The sequence below is a fragment of the Erythranthe guttata genome, chromosome 6, assembly GCF_056151865.1.
Source record: "Erythranthe guttata isolate IM_541 chromosome 6, IM_541, whole genome shotgun sequence".
NCBI classification, from domain to species: domain Eukaryota; kingdom Viridiplantae; phylum Streptophyta; class Magnoliopsida; order Lamiales; family Phrymaceae; genus Erythranthe; species Erythranthe guttata.
The window spans coordinates 2501828-2516058 of NC_142538.1; the positions used below are offsets into that span (position 1 = coordinate 2501828).

The 14231-nt window shown below is 37.2% G+C and overlaps 4 protein-coding genes across 5 annotated transcripts; 2 read left to right on the forward strand and 2 right to left on the reverse strand.

Moving 5' to 3' along the window:
* Nucleotides 1-38: 38 nt before the first annotated feature.
* LOC105977781 (uncharacterized) lies at nt 39-4361 on the reverse strand. The gene is made up of 8 exons (XM_013003158.2): nt 3605-4361; nt 2008-2155; nt 1750-1900; nt 1540-1665; nt 1382-1462; nt 1048-1240; nt 680-950; nt 39-597 (listed from the first exon to the last, which is right to left on the reverse strand). The coding sequence occupies exons 1-8, from the start codon at nt 3800-3802 to the stop codon at nt 329-331; spliced, it is 1437 nt and encodes a 478-aa protein (XP_012858612.1). The 5' UTR covers nt 3803-4361; the 3' UTR covers nt 39-328.
* Nucleotides 4362-5569: 1208 nt separating this feature from the next.
* Nucleotides 5570-8015, forward strand: LOC105977691 (Acyl-CoA N-acyltransferases (NAT) superfamily protein). Its single transcript, XM_013003039.2, has 6 exons — nt 5570-6082; nt 6194-6252; nt 6347-6403; nt 6592-6738; nt 6979-7463; nt 7554-8015. Coding segments are annotated over exons 1-5 (741 nt in total). The 5' UTR covers nt 5570-5605; the 3' UTR covers nt 6980-7463; nt 7554-8015.
* On the forward strand, nt 7013-8015 carry LOC105977690 (Calcium-dependent lipid-binding (CaLB domain) family protein). Its single transcript, XM_013003037.2, has 2 exons — nt 7013-7463; nt 7554-8015. The coding sequence occupies exons 1-2, from the start codon at nt 7013-7015 to the stop codon at nt 7919-7921; spliced, it is 819 nt and encodes a 272-aa protein (XP_012858491.2). The 3' UTR covers nt 7922-8015.
* On the reverse strand, nt 7954-10331 carry LOC105977689 (alpha/beta-Hydrolases superfamily protein). 2 transcript variants are annotated; one of them, XM_088819390.1, is made up of 7 exons: nt 10194-10331; nt 9897-10103; nt 9194-9665; nt 8773-9085; nt 8594-8692; nt 8376-8496; nt 7954-8278 (listed from the first exon to the last, which is right to left on the reverse strand). In XM_088819390.1, the coding sequence occupies exons 2-7, from the start codon at nt 9913-9915 to the stop codon at nt 8064-8066; spliced, it is 1239 nt and encodes a 412-aa protein (XP_088675516.1). In that variant the 5' UTR covers nt 9916-10103; nt 10194-10331; the 3' UTR covers nt 7954-8063. The 2 variants fall into 2 exon arrangements, with proteins under 2 accessions (XP_088675516.1, XP_088675515.1); XM_088819389.1 differs by having other exon boundaries at nt 9897-10331.
* Between the last annotated feature and the right edge of the window lie 3900 nt (nt 10332-14231).

Sequence of the window (14231 nt, forward strand, 5' to 3'; positions counted from 1 at the left end):
TAAATAAAAACAGCAGCTGCAGCAGCTAACACAGGAAGTAATTTACAAAGAATCCAGATTCATCTCCCACAACTAGTTTTAAGTCCATAACTACCACACCACATCAAATTCTTCCCTCAAAACACAAATTACAGCAAATAGCAAATCGATATAGCTCCGTCGAGAGCCTCAAGTAATTATCACAAACAAATATACGAGCTCCGTCTTTACTTAGTCCCAGCCCAAATAAGTCAAATCAACAAAACAACACTTTCAAAAAGAAAAAAAAAAAAAAAAAAAAAAAACTTCGAAATATACGGAAACGGGGCCCACTTGACACTAGTGAAATTTAGTTGGACCAGACATGGACAAGGCCGAGCCTATTTCCGGTGTAGATCTCGTTTCTATCCTCGTCGTAGAAGAGAGCAGTAATATCTTCGAGCGCCTCCGCGACCGTGCTCCTCATTCTAGAAGCTTGTATGCGCTTCCTCGAGTTGCACTTTTTCCCACCACAGCTGGCACTACAGTTGCACTCGTTAATCGGAAGACTGTTGCTTGCCTTTATCTTCGCTAAGCACTTCCCCGTCAGTATATTGCTTATATTAATCGACCCCGCCGCTAAATTTATATACAAGTACATAAATTAGCAAAATCTTGGAAAATTAATTAATGAATAAAATAATATGTTTATGTATTTTACCGTTTCCATCAGACAATGGTTCCTCGGAGTCGGCTTTGCAGTAAGAAATGATGAGGTCCTGGTCACTTGTGATGTATATGTTGTTAGTGTTGCAGTCGGGGTGCCATAAGAGGTGATCCTCGAATTTAGTGACGAGTTCTCCTCGGAAATTCCAAACAGCGACTGTTCGGTTTCTGAATGTGAGAAATAACTGATTCTCGTACAGGAATATGAATGCGGATGGGGTCATGAATTCTGTCCTGCTCACTTCTGTTATCTCAGTGTTGCGTACCTACGTATGTAAGACGAGGTTGTCAGAATTTTTTAATGTAGCCGTACTGTAGTGGATACATATATAGAGAAAGAGAGGCAGGGGGGCTTATTATTACGTCAACTATCTGGAGGTTTTCGTTTTCTTGCTTGACAAGCAGCTTTTCGTTGAACTGTTCGATGAAATCGACCTTCTTGCCTTTGTGAAGGAGATGGCTGAAGGATTTCAGAACAGTGCCATCCTCGATTGAGAGAATCTGTAGAGGAACACCGCCTTGGCCTTTAGTGAATATTAATAGCATGATTCCTGGACTGTTACGCAAAACGCAGGCAAAATTAATTATATGTTAAAAAAACAAAAAAAAAAAAACTTGGAGCATGTGCAACACAATTATATGTACTGAAACGAACACGTGCATAAGTTAAAACCTTATTCCGAAAACAAGAAATTACCTGATCTTAATCTCCTGAACATTTTTATCGGAAATGGAGTACAGCATTGTATAGTTCTTCAAATCGAACACCTTGTATATACTGCAAAACGAAGCAGCAAAATATGAGTAAAAGGAAACACGTTAAAGGATTAACACACGAGCTTGCCGTATGCTTACCTATCTTGGGCGGAATATGTAAGAACCTTTCCATTTACGTCGTCAAATTCCACAAAACCAGGCCACTTCAATGACTCGGACTCAAACAGCGCGAAACCAGCATCGGGTTTGCCCCTCCGTATGTATCTAAAAAACACATTCAGATATATATTATAGGTCGCACGAGAATCAATAGAAACCTTTAAGCAAATTATAAATGCATTTTCATACTCAATCCTCGTTGTTCTGCATTTCAAGGAACTAAAGTTATCAGAAGCATAAACGGAAACTGTGATGAGCGAATCGTTGTTTTTGTTGTAAAATAAGCTCCGAATGACTTCGTCGGGGCAAACATTGAGGAAGCATATCCTTTGGTTAGTCTCTGCATGCAAAAAAAAGGTTACACGAATAAGCAATGTTTCTTAACACACAAGGGCTGGAATAAAAATTATCGTAGAATTAAATCATTTTTTTACATATTATTAACACCTCGGCTAAACGCTGCACAGACACCAGATTGTGCAAGAGCAAAGACAATATCACGAGCGGCAACAATTTCGATGATTTTTGACCTCTTCTTGAGAAACGGTAACGACATAGAACAATATCCCTTCGGATCATGTGTATCGTATTCCTCCTGAACCAAAGTCGTATTTGGTTAGTCCATCAGAACATAATATATATTGATATTTACAACGAGTCATAGTAAGTGAGCACACAGTCATTAGACGTTTAAAATAACATTAGCAAGCATTGTAAAAATTAATAGACAAAACAATATTAATACATGTATGAATATTAAATACGATGCGGGGTAAAAAGGTATGAATCGTATGGATTCTCTACATAGTATAAATATAATGTTCTAGAAAAGATAATCTACTATTAACTCTTAATTACAGAAAGGATAAATATGTAATTTACTAGATTTCAAATTTTCAGCTAAATCACATTATTTTACGTATCCCGATATATATCGTAAATCTATAGGATGTAACTAAGTCCAATCTTGATGGGCCTGCTATATTTTCGGAACTTGCACGAAAAAATATTTCAAATCTTAAGCCAATTAGTATGAACTCTTAATAATTAAAGCTTATCAATGATAGGAGGAAGTCTCGATATTAGCATGATAACGAGAGTCATTGCATCTTAAATTCGTTAAAAGGGATATACCGATTGGATAACTATAATTATAAAACGTGGCTCAACCTGCCACGTGGATGCAGAGGAACATGAAAGAATGGTAAGCATAGGGTTTCGGCGTAATTGAAGGATTGGACATAAAGAGGAAATACACAGAGTTATAAAGTTGATAATAATGCAACTAATGATAACTTAACCTTACAAAATCATGTTCGTATACAAAATAATTTATAATCTAGAAGTACGAATAAGACAAGTTTGAACTGCGATATAAAACGCAAGTACGTGGCCAAATTTATCAACTATTTAAATGACCACACTTGCTTCTAGAAATCTAATTCCCAAAAACCTTTTACACGTTTAAAGCTCGTTATTGCATGAAACGCCAGCTGGCAGAATGGCAAAAACACACGGAAGATCGAAACAAATCCCTAAACTAAATAAGTGCTCAGCATCTTTTGAAAGTCGAGAACTCATAAATGGAGACTACTACTACTGCTACGTAAGACGATTAATTGACTAGTGGATGCACCAAATGATCTAAGATACATCACGACATTTAATTTTTGTAAAATCCATCCTTACGATTCTAAATATTCTGAGATCAAACTTCATCTTGATCTCTCGGCCGAGACAATAAACAGATCAGACATACAAACAACATATACACGCCACTTAAAGTGATAAGCTAGACGAAGATATCAAATCTTTGAAAAGGGCTTTCGAAGAAAATGTGATCAACACTTACTCAAGAACCTAAAAACCCTAATTTTGCTGTGCAGAAACATCGATCATCGCAACCGCATATAACCCAGAAAAAGATCCATACTTTCACATACAGCTATACCCACTTCAGTTATTTAAATCCACTACAACACCCAAACACTACAGAAAAAAAAAATCGAATTTGTGAAAGACGATAAATTTAATAAAAATGAACCTGCAGCCGAATGTTGCGGAAGCGCTCTTGAGCATCACTCATGCTGAAAGAGCGGTCTCGCTTGGATGATATCTCCCTTCTCTGCAGCTTCTTCACGCTGTTAACGAACCCATCTAAACCACCGCGGGGCCGCTTCTTCGCCACCACTCGCCGCCCAGAGCACGGCCTCGGACTAGCCGTTATTCTCCTCCCGTCCATATCTGATTTTATTACACTAATACACAACGTTTTTTTTTTTTTACAAATAAATCTAAACCCTAAAACGAATCATTCACAGATTAAACACACATACACGTATCTCAGCTTAATTGTACACACACACACACACACACACACACAAAATTGGGCATCAATCAGGAGAGAGAGAAAAAAAACCCTAAAATCTCCGGACCCGAAGAGGAAATAGTTGAGGCTCCTCAACGCCCAAGGTCCAGAGAAAATTGAAATTGAGGAAAAAAAAAGAGGGAGAAAATCTCAGTTTATTCCATTTATTTTACAACTGAGATTTTGAATTAGTTCTTGTATGTTTATACACACTCGCATCTATGTACGTTTTGTATGTAACTCAATCCTCTCTCTGTGTGTGTATGTGTGTCTCTGCGAAAACTAGACAAAGAGTGAAGCTTGATTTCAAAAGGGCCTGAGACAGAGAGGAGAGAGAAAGAAGAGAGAGAGAGAGAGAGAAGAGAGAGAGAAATTTGTCGGATTTTAGAAGAGTTTCACGTCCGACTAGATTTCAAAAATCCAGATTGACAACATCAGACGGTGTAATTAATTAGATTTTATTGACTACTTTTTGGGGACTTTTTTTTATTTTTTTATTTTTTTCATTTTAATAAATTGTGTTAAAACCCTAATTTATAAAAATAAAATATTGTTTATTTGTATTTACATGCTTCTTCAATTTTTTTTCATTATTAGTTTTTTTTTCTCACTAATATTGCTTCGATCCTATGTAATAATAAATAATTAAATATCATTAAGTTATAGTTCCTATTCAATGATAAATTTTCAATTAGCCTTAAATTGTATTTTCTATCATTTATTTTATTTCTGGTTGTGAAAAAAAGTCAACTCACTCATTTATTTTATGCTATTTTATTTTATCTTCACTATTATTTTGGGAAATCACTTCTTGCAATTTTGAAATCTAAATTCTTTTTTTTCTTACTACAAATTTACCTTTCTCCTTTGGGTTTTATTTATGCTAATTGTTGTTAAATGTATTTATAATTGGATAAAATTGGTCGTCTAGATGTGATACAAATTGGTTCGACTAATGAGTAGATTAATAAATGGATGAATTGGAAAATTATATTAGAAATATAGATGTCTAATGTATTCTCTTGTTTAGAGTATTTAACTATTATTACTATCCCATTAAATTGTAATATTAATCATTTGGGCTTCTTGATGCTTTAATAATAATTGATTGGGCTTGACTTTAAAGAAGTCCATTAAACATAATTAATTGGGCTTTCTTTGTACCAGTCTACCAGATAGTTTAAAAGGAGAAACTACAGTCAGCCCCTAAGGTATGGTCAACTTAAAAAAAAGAAACACTCATGTTTTAGTAATTACAATAACCCCTCCACTATAAATCTGCTTACATGTCCACCCTTACGGTGTCAAAATCAAAGTAATCTTCTAGATTTCGTGGAATATTCTTTAGTTTGTACTCGTTTTGTGCAAAAATACAGTTTATCATGCACCGATATTTATAAGTCAATAGACACATCTTATGATCATCTTGTTTCGAAATGTAGAGCTCGAAAATGGGGCAAAACGAGTACAAATTCGAGAATATTTAACATAATTAAGAAGATTCCACTAAATTTGACACCGCAATGGTGGATGTGTAAGACGATTCAGTGGTGGTTGTAATTTCCCAAATATAAGGGGTATTTTTGTAATTCAGTAATTTACCGAATAAATAAATATTATCTAAAGATAAGAGAATATATATATATGGTGTTGAAACTTTGAAAGAAAAAGGGGGTAATGGCAGTTGCGGCAGCCGTACACCACCGCGGTTATCTTACCTCCAAATTCCGATCCTCTTCACCGCCGTCGCCACCCAAAATAGCCGCCGAAATTAGAGGCAGCACCACTCCTCCGCCACCAATATCCATATCCACAAACCCAGCACACGTGAACCTTCGTCATCTCAGAGAGCTCTACGCCATCTGCAACCACTCCTGCCACCGCTTCCCCACCGTCGACGCCGCAGGTAGGGTCGACCCCGTCGATCCGGCGAAGCTCCACACCGCCGTTTCCCACAGCTCCGTCGTGGTTTCCGCCTTCACCAAGCCCGAATTCGTAACCACCCAATCTTCTACTCCGTCGAATTTCATCGGCGTCGGTGGAGATTGGATAAGCAGAGTGGCCGCGCCGGTGACGCCCGAAAATGGACGGCTGATAGGGTTTGGCCGTGCGGTTTCCGATATGGGATTCACCGCCTCAATCCATGACGTCATGGTCAGTCCCATAAAATAAAAATAAAAATCCAAAATTAAACAATTAAATTTATTAATTAGAAATTGTTACATTATAATTATATTGAAATTTATGTGACCAAGTTTCTTACAGGTTCACCCTGCTTTACAAGGTAGAGGAATTGGTCAAATGATTGTTCAAAGAATCACAAGGTATATATATATATATATATCACACATTATATATACACGTATATGATGTCACAATTTTAAGGTTGTCTGAAAACATCCAATATTTTCGTTGCAGAATGCTCACTAATAGAGACATATACGACATAGCTGCACTTTGCAACGATGACGAAAGGTAGTTCTCAATCTTTCTACTCACTCGTTTTATAAGTGGCCGACGTATTTTTTTTCCGGCATATTTTCGTTCGTAAATCGATAGGTGTGACATGTTAGAGATTTTTTTTTATTTTCGTAATTACTCATTACTTTTCATAAATAGACAAGTCTCGTTCGATTTATACGTTACACTCAAATTCTCGACAGGCTATTCTTTAGAGAGTGCGGATTTGGGTACGATGTGCTGGGATCTACAACAATGACGTATACACGTTCCGCCTCAAAAAACGAGCCGATGGTATCTGCTGGTAGAAGGCTACTCTTAATCCCCCCTGCAAGAGGACTCACAAAATAGTAATATTTAAAAAAAAATGCACAAATTCAGGATAATAATATATACTTTTTCAAGCACTTGACTATTTTGTAATGCACTTGTAAAAGTCATTTGTTTAGGGAACAAAAAGGTAAAGCTTCTGTAATAAATTGTTTTTTTATTTTTATTTTTAATATTCTTGGCATAAAGTATAAGACATCTTTTTTCCCACTTTTATTATTGGTTTTATCAAGAAAAGAATTAACCTAGCAGGATTACAGGGCCTTGTTCACATTTGCTTCTTCGTTTTCGAAGATGGGGAAAATACGGGTGGAGTTGTGCTTGATTTCTGCTCGTGGGCTTAGGCGAACGTCTTGTTTATGTAAGCTTCAGTGGTTTGCTGTTGGGTGGATTGGTTCCGAGAATAAGTACTGCACCAAAATTGATGCCTCGGGTAATTCAAACCCCGTTTGGAAAACAAAATTCTCAACGGCGGTTGAAGAATCTTCTGGAACGGGGTTTCAAGAAATGGCGCTAAATGTCGAAGTTTACAGCAGGGAGCCTGTTTTTCTTAGGGAAAGCCTATTGGGATCTGCAACTATTGCTCTGAAGGAATTTTTGGACAAGTACGATGTTTCGAAGCCTGTTGAAGAAATAGGGAGCTTTCAGCTTAGGAAGAAGAATTCAAACAGACCTGTAGGGTTTATTGATGTCTCGATCCGAGTTTCCGAAGAAAAAAAGGAAGAGCCCGGTTCATCACATCTAGGTATAGAACTGATTTATATATATATATGTTCAAGTTACATTAAAAATATTTTATTTGTGTATGTGCATTGTTCCTAATCTTGATTTGCAGGTGGCAATGAAATTGAAGGATTTAATTTAACAGATTTCAGTGGCGGCATTAATCTTCTGCCTCGACCACGGCAGCTACCACCGCAGCCGCCTCCGCCACCACCGGCGCCTCCATCCAATGTGGGATATACTCCTAGTTTTTTTCCGACGGCAAATAACTTCGCCTCTAGTAGCTACTTAAACATGCCGTCTTCTGTGGCAGCGCCACCTCAGCACCGAGGTGGCCCCGGCTTTGGGGCGGGGGTGGGTGCGGGGGCTTTAGCAGCTGGAGCGTTAATCTTCGGCGACGATTTCATTTCGGGATTTGATGTAAGTGGTGCTGCAAGAGATGCTAGTGCTACCATATCAACATATCCTCATTTTCAGTAGCATTTTCTTACCAATTTTCAGTTCTTGGAGTATTTGTGATGAAATTCTCTGTAATTTCATTTTATATATTTAATGGCAATTTATTATTTGAGAATACATCTTATTACAAAAAACATCACTGCATCATTAATGAATGTCAACCTCAAGACACTACTTGCAGGCGTGGCGCTTGTGCAACGCCAAAGACTTGTCTCAGGAATTTATCGACAATATCGACAAATTCTTCGGGCTTTTCTTCTTGGGGCAAATGGCCACATTTCTTGATTATTTCAAAGCAAGATCCAGAAATTGCTCGAGAAAGTTTTTCGGCGTTCCAAGACGGTACAAGCCGATCGGTATCACCGGTTACTATCAGAACTGTGTTCATATTAAGTTCACAGCAATAATTAAAAAAAATGTCGGATGTTCATAGTTAGGAAATTTCGAAAAGTGTGATTATAAATGAATTAAATACCTGGACAGGAGATTTGACCGAGCCTTTTCGCCAAAGGCGGTTTTGATTCAGATGCAGAATCTGTGAGCAATGCCACCGTGTATTCTACTAGCGCCTTGTCCCAGCCCTTTACCTTCAACGGCTGCAGATTCCGACAAATAATCAAGATTCTCGAAAGTGATACCGATCAACTTTCTTGAAAAAAAATAAAATAAAAAAAGAATAGAGCAACTATTCACCTTTGTATAGCCTTGTAAAACATGATCGGACACTTGATTCGAGTCGTACCATGCAGACCGAACGGCTCTCGTACCAAATTTATCGATTACCATCCTTATCTGACATTACACGACAGCCCATAAATATTTATAACACAACGCAACTGTTTAACGTTATAGAACACGGATTAATTAATTACCACCGTCAAGCCGAGTGAAGAGCGCAAGATTGACGACAAAGCTTTCTTGTAGAGAGAGCTTATCATATCCGACATCCCTTTCATCGTATATACGATTGCCTGAACAATATTCTTAGTGAACTTTGCTAGAATATTCCCAAGCCTGGAAAATAGATTCTTGCTAGTATTCGAACCCGAGCTTTCTTGATTTTCTTTCACAACACTCTGCATAGCGAACGGTGCAAGAATTGCAGGTGCAACGAGTATTAAAGCAGCCACACGCTCGGGTGCATCGAAATACGCATCTAGAGCTACGAGGGCACCTGCAGAGTGCCTGATAATCTTCAACCGATTTCGTGTAAGTAGTTAAACGTTTTCGTATTATCTTTCCTCGAAATGAAAATTTTGTAACAAAGAAAAGGGGAAAGTAGACGATTATTACCCCACAAGAATGACTTTCTGAGCAGCCAAGAAGTCGATGAAATGGAGCGTTGCCAAAACGGAGAACATCATCGAGTAAGGGTTTAGGTGTTTCGAATCTTGATTAACGGGGGTTTTATGCTTAACGGAATTTACCCTCGATGTTAGTCCAAAGGCTGGTCGATCAAAGGCGAGGATTTTAGAACCGGTGGCCTTTGCTAGAGGTTTCATTACACGGTTCCACGAGAAAACCGAGGCTCCAAACCCATGCAACAAAATCATAGGAAAGTCGACCCGTTTAGCTGATTCTTGCATTGAAGTATCTGGGGACGATGAGTCGGCATCGCAAATCTTGTGGTGCAGTTGCACCCCGTTGAACTCGCAGAAACAGCTATCGGAATCGGCTAAAAGGGATGGATCTTCGATTTCGTCTTGGTCAATATCAGCTATTCTTTTCGATTTTCGGTACGGGTTTTTCGCTCCCTGCAGTTGCTCTGAAAAATATTGAAACCAACATTCCATTATCCATGTAAAATTCATCTACCCAAAAAAAAAATTCCACAAATTTGGTCCTAGAAAATTGATTTAATTTCGAAACAGTTTCAGCAATCAAAACCCTAAAAAAAAAGCAATTTAAAATCACAAATAAACAACTAATAATCCTTGCACTGAAGCAGAAACACAAAATCATCAATTAATGGAGGTGAAATTAGACAAATTGTTACCGGAATAGTCGGAGCCCATTGGGGAAGCAGAAGCAGAAGAAGCTCTAACAATAAACTTATGTTCAGAAATGGGTTTCTGAAATGAAGAAGAAAAATGAGGTGGGTCCCACTTTGGGGCGCCATTAAAATGCAGACGAACCAGTTCGAGCGAACGGTGCTCTGATTTTGGGGGGGTAAGCCTAACGGAAAGAAACACATGATTCGGTTCTACTCCATAAATACTCATCTCAGGATTTCTTTACACAGAAAAATTGGAGCTTTTTTATTCAGGGATTAATGGAGTTTTTATTGGGGTACTGTACTGCACAACATTTCACCAGGCAACGAAATTTCAGTTAATTGTTGGTCATTTGCTTTGTGTGTGTTCTATCCTTGTACTACTGCGCGGCCTGTGACCACGTGTTTCTTTCTAATTGGATTGCTTCTTTTCATCATCTCTCAAATATTTTATTTTATTTTAAATTTAATGTATTAACTAATGCAACAAGATGTGTAATTACAATTGAGGACATAGAATAAAATAATAATACATATTTTATTTTAACAAATTTTCCATTATACCATACTGAAATCGTACCGATTCTCTACCGAAAATTTTCTATAATTCCAACGACAGTTGACACGGGGGGATTCGAACTTGGTTCAATTGTAGGACAAAGCGCTACATTTTTTTATATATATATGATGATGCTAAAGTTAGATCACCTTAGAGTAGTTGAGATCGAGGGAGCTGGGAGAGCGGAGTGGATCATTGGCTCACGAGCTTGATGACCTTGAGATACCTGTGATCATAGAATACGTGAACTAGGCCGGGTTGATCTGGCGGAAACCCCTCCGACGCTCAAGTCAGACGTGCGGATAGTATAAATAGTCCAGAGAATACAGGTTGTAGTATTACTTAGATAATAAGACGTACCTTAAGGAATGAGTTCAAACATTTATTTATAGCTTAATTGAGATTATCCGGCCCAAACCTTACTTGAAGGTGATTGGGCCTCACTGATAATGATCTTCGATATTGGGTCCGTGGCCCAATAGATAAAGAAATTATAGCCCATTAAGTTGGCTCAATTAGGCATATCAATATAGGAGGTGTGACAAAATAAATTCATTTAAATTATATATATTTTTTTAATTTGGAATGAGTTAATTAAATTGGGCTAGCCTTCTCTACTTCTCAGTTCTGGATCAAAATTGTGGGCCTACTAGCAGAATTCGGGCCGAATGTTTATTCAGAGAGGCCCGTGAACAAACAACATATCTGGCTTTAGTTTTATAATAGTGTGTGAAAAGTTAAATTTGTATTTACAACAATAATCTTATTCAATAAAATAATTTGTAAAATTTCATTTTTAACACATGGAGACGTCAAAATAAGAAGGAATTTTTCCGAATTATGTCGAGTCCCGTCCGATCCTAAAATTTCGGTTTTGCCGAAAATTTAACTATTTCTTTTTTATTTAAAAAGATAAAAATAGGAATATTTATGAAAATGCTAATTTCGATCCGATTTCCGAACTCTGATATTAGATATATGGTTGGTAAATCTGCAATCATGAAAAGTTCACTTTCTTTTTACTTTTTTACTTTTTCTATTTAAAAAAAAAGGCCGAATGGCTAATTCCCATCCATAGAAATTTTCATTATCAAGGGTGTAAATAAAAACATATAAACAGAAGCACATGCAGAACCGACATAGACTTAGACACGGCCACGGGAGGGGTCCGAGTTTTAGGGGGGCCGAAACCGACACGTGTGGAGGCGGGCTCTCGACGGGTCAGGGCCGGGTTCGAACCGGATTTTCCAATTTTTTATTTTAAATTAAAAAAAAAAAAGAGCTAAATTTTGAAATTGGACGGGCTGGGTGGGTCCGTTGTCAACGGGGCGGGTGCAAGTCCGGGGAAAACTGAACCCTAGCCTTATCTACATAGGCTGGTCTGGACTTTTGAGTTACACACACACACACACAAAATTCATCAGCCATCACTAAATGTAAGAAAAAAGGGGGGACCAGATAACCCTAAAAGGCAGAGAAACCCTAGATTTTTGGGGGTAAATCCATGCTTCTACTATGTCTTTCAATTACTTTTTTCTTAAAAAAATTAATAAATAAAATCAATTATTTTCTGAAGGGAAAAACTATTTCAAAATATTAATGTTTGATAAAGCTAAAACAATTAGTTCTTAATATATTCAATATTGTTTCACACCAACTTTTTTTAGCCAAACATTAGTGTAAAAAGGGATTTAAAACAATTAAAAGCAATACCCTAAAAGGGTTTAAAACACTAATCATTTAAATAATAACAGTTCCTATTTCAATTTCCTAAAACAGAGCATCAGCAAAATAGTGTGCTCCACCCATTTTTGGCAATATCAAGAATATTAAGTTAATCAAATAAAATAATTAAATATATACTTTTGAATTCAATGCAGCACAAGATAAATTATCAATCATGATATAATGTTTGGTCATAAACCGTTAATTACCTACTTTTAGCAAAATCTAAACATATAACTGAAAAAATTAGCTAATTATGTATGCTACAGTTGAATGTGTGTCTATAAAACATTTCGTAACATAGGATATGTCCGTCAAGTTTACCGAGTTCGAGTTCGCTTCGCCGAGTGGCTGCAGTTACTAGAATAAACATTGGATAAAACCTGAAAATGCTTTGACGAACATAAGGTAAGGCCTTCGATCTTATAATTAGCCGAACAAATCTCGGAGATCTCGACTATCCAAAATAAAACCTGCAAAAAAAAAAAAAAACAACAAGAAGCAATTCCACTACAAGAGAATCGGAATATACGTTAGCCAAATAATCGACCTAGGGCCAATTTCACATAAAAAGCATAGAAAATACTTCATCAATGAAATTCAATTCATCTCGATAATGTATCGAAAAAAAATTAAGTAAAGGAGTTGAACGGAAAGAGTGGAGAGGAGCTCCCTTCAGTCCAAGCACAGAGAGAGAGGGGCGAGAAATTATCTCCCGCATCATTCAATCAATCACCAGTAGCATTAACTTTTAAATGTGTTGCTACTGAGTGGTTGAATGAATGAGTCGGCAGTTAATTCAGCCCCCGATTTCTCACCCACGAGTGGGCTGACGGAAGCTCTTAAAACACCATTCCTCAACTCAATATCACTTCTCTTAACTATTAAATATTAAATTCATCTATATATCAATTCTCTTAACAACATAAATTGGAGAAAAAAGCATTAACCTTGGTTAGCTAACATGGGATTACTGTTTGGGATTAATTAATTAATTAAGCAATCACATATGTTAATCAAAAACCCAAATGAAATCTTGAAAAGCTGACACAGGATTGCTGTGGCAAAAGCAGCTTCTGCACAAACCCTAGCTTAAAGGGCTAATCTTGACAATGGTGGAAAAAGAAGAAAAAAAACACCTGCCATAAATCAATCTTCATCGTACGATGATTAGACCCCAACATCAAGAATATCTGCAAAAAACGAAGGTGATTAAAACTCATGAATAAATATATATATATATTCTACTGAGCTTTTTGCTGCCACATAGAATCATGATCACAAATGGGTTGCAAACACGAGGAAAATTGTCCTCCTTTTGTCGGAAAAAAACAACCGATGAAACTGTTCGTAGAGAGTACTGAGATGCGAAATCAAATTAATACAAAAAATAAATGGAGCTAAAAAGGGGGGCTTCTTGTATACAGGAGTTTGAAACCCTAAATCGCCATTAATGTTTCAGCAGGGTTGAAAAACACGAAAAGGGATGAGAAGGAATATGTAGGATAACAAATGGGAAGAATTGAATCTATCCTGTACATATATAGATTAGTGTAATGATCGAATTCGATGTAAAAAAAAAAAGTAAATTAAAAAAAATTCTGGCTTTAAATAAAAGAGAGAGAGAGAGAGAGAGAGAGAGAGAGAGAGAGAGAGAGAGAGGAAGAAGGGAAGAACAGCAAGAAGTATAAGGAGAGAAAGGAGAGGGGTCACTTTCGACATGAGAATCAGAGATGAGAAAGGGACATCAGACATATTTTCATCGAACTTGCTTATTAGTGTTTTTTGAAATGGCCGCTAATTGTGAATATAGAGAGAGAGAGAGAGAGAGAGATGAAGGAACAGTAAAAACACTGTGGGGAAGCAGTGAGAAGTTTAGAGAGAGAAAATGGGAGGGCCCAGTGGGGGGCCAAAAGGCAGTGAAAATTGACAAAAAACATTAAACAAAGGAAGGTGGTGGTGGTGGTCTTTGTAATTTCTTTTTGTTGACCAGACCATTTTTAATTAAACGGACAGGTGCACCACATGTCACACACAGTTGACGGAGGGGGTGG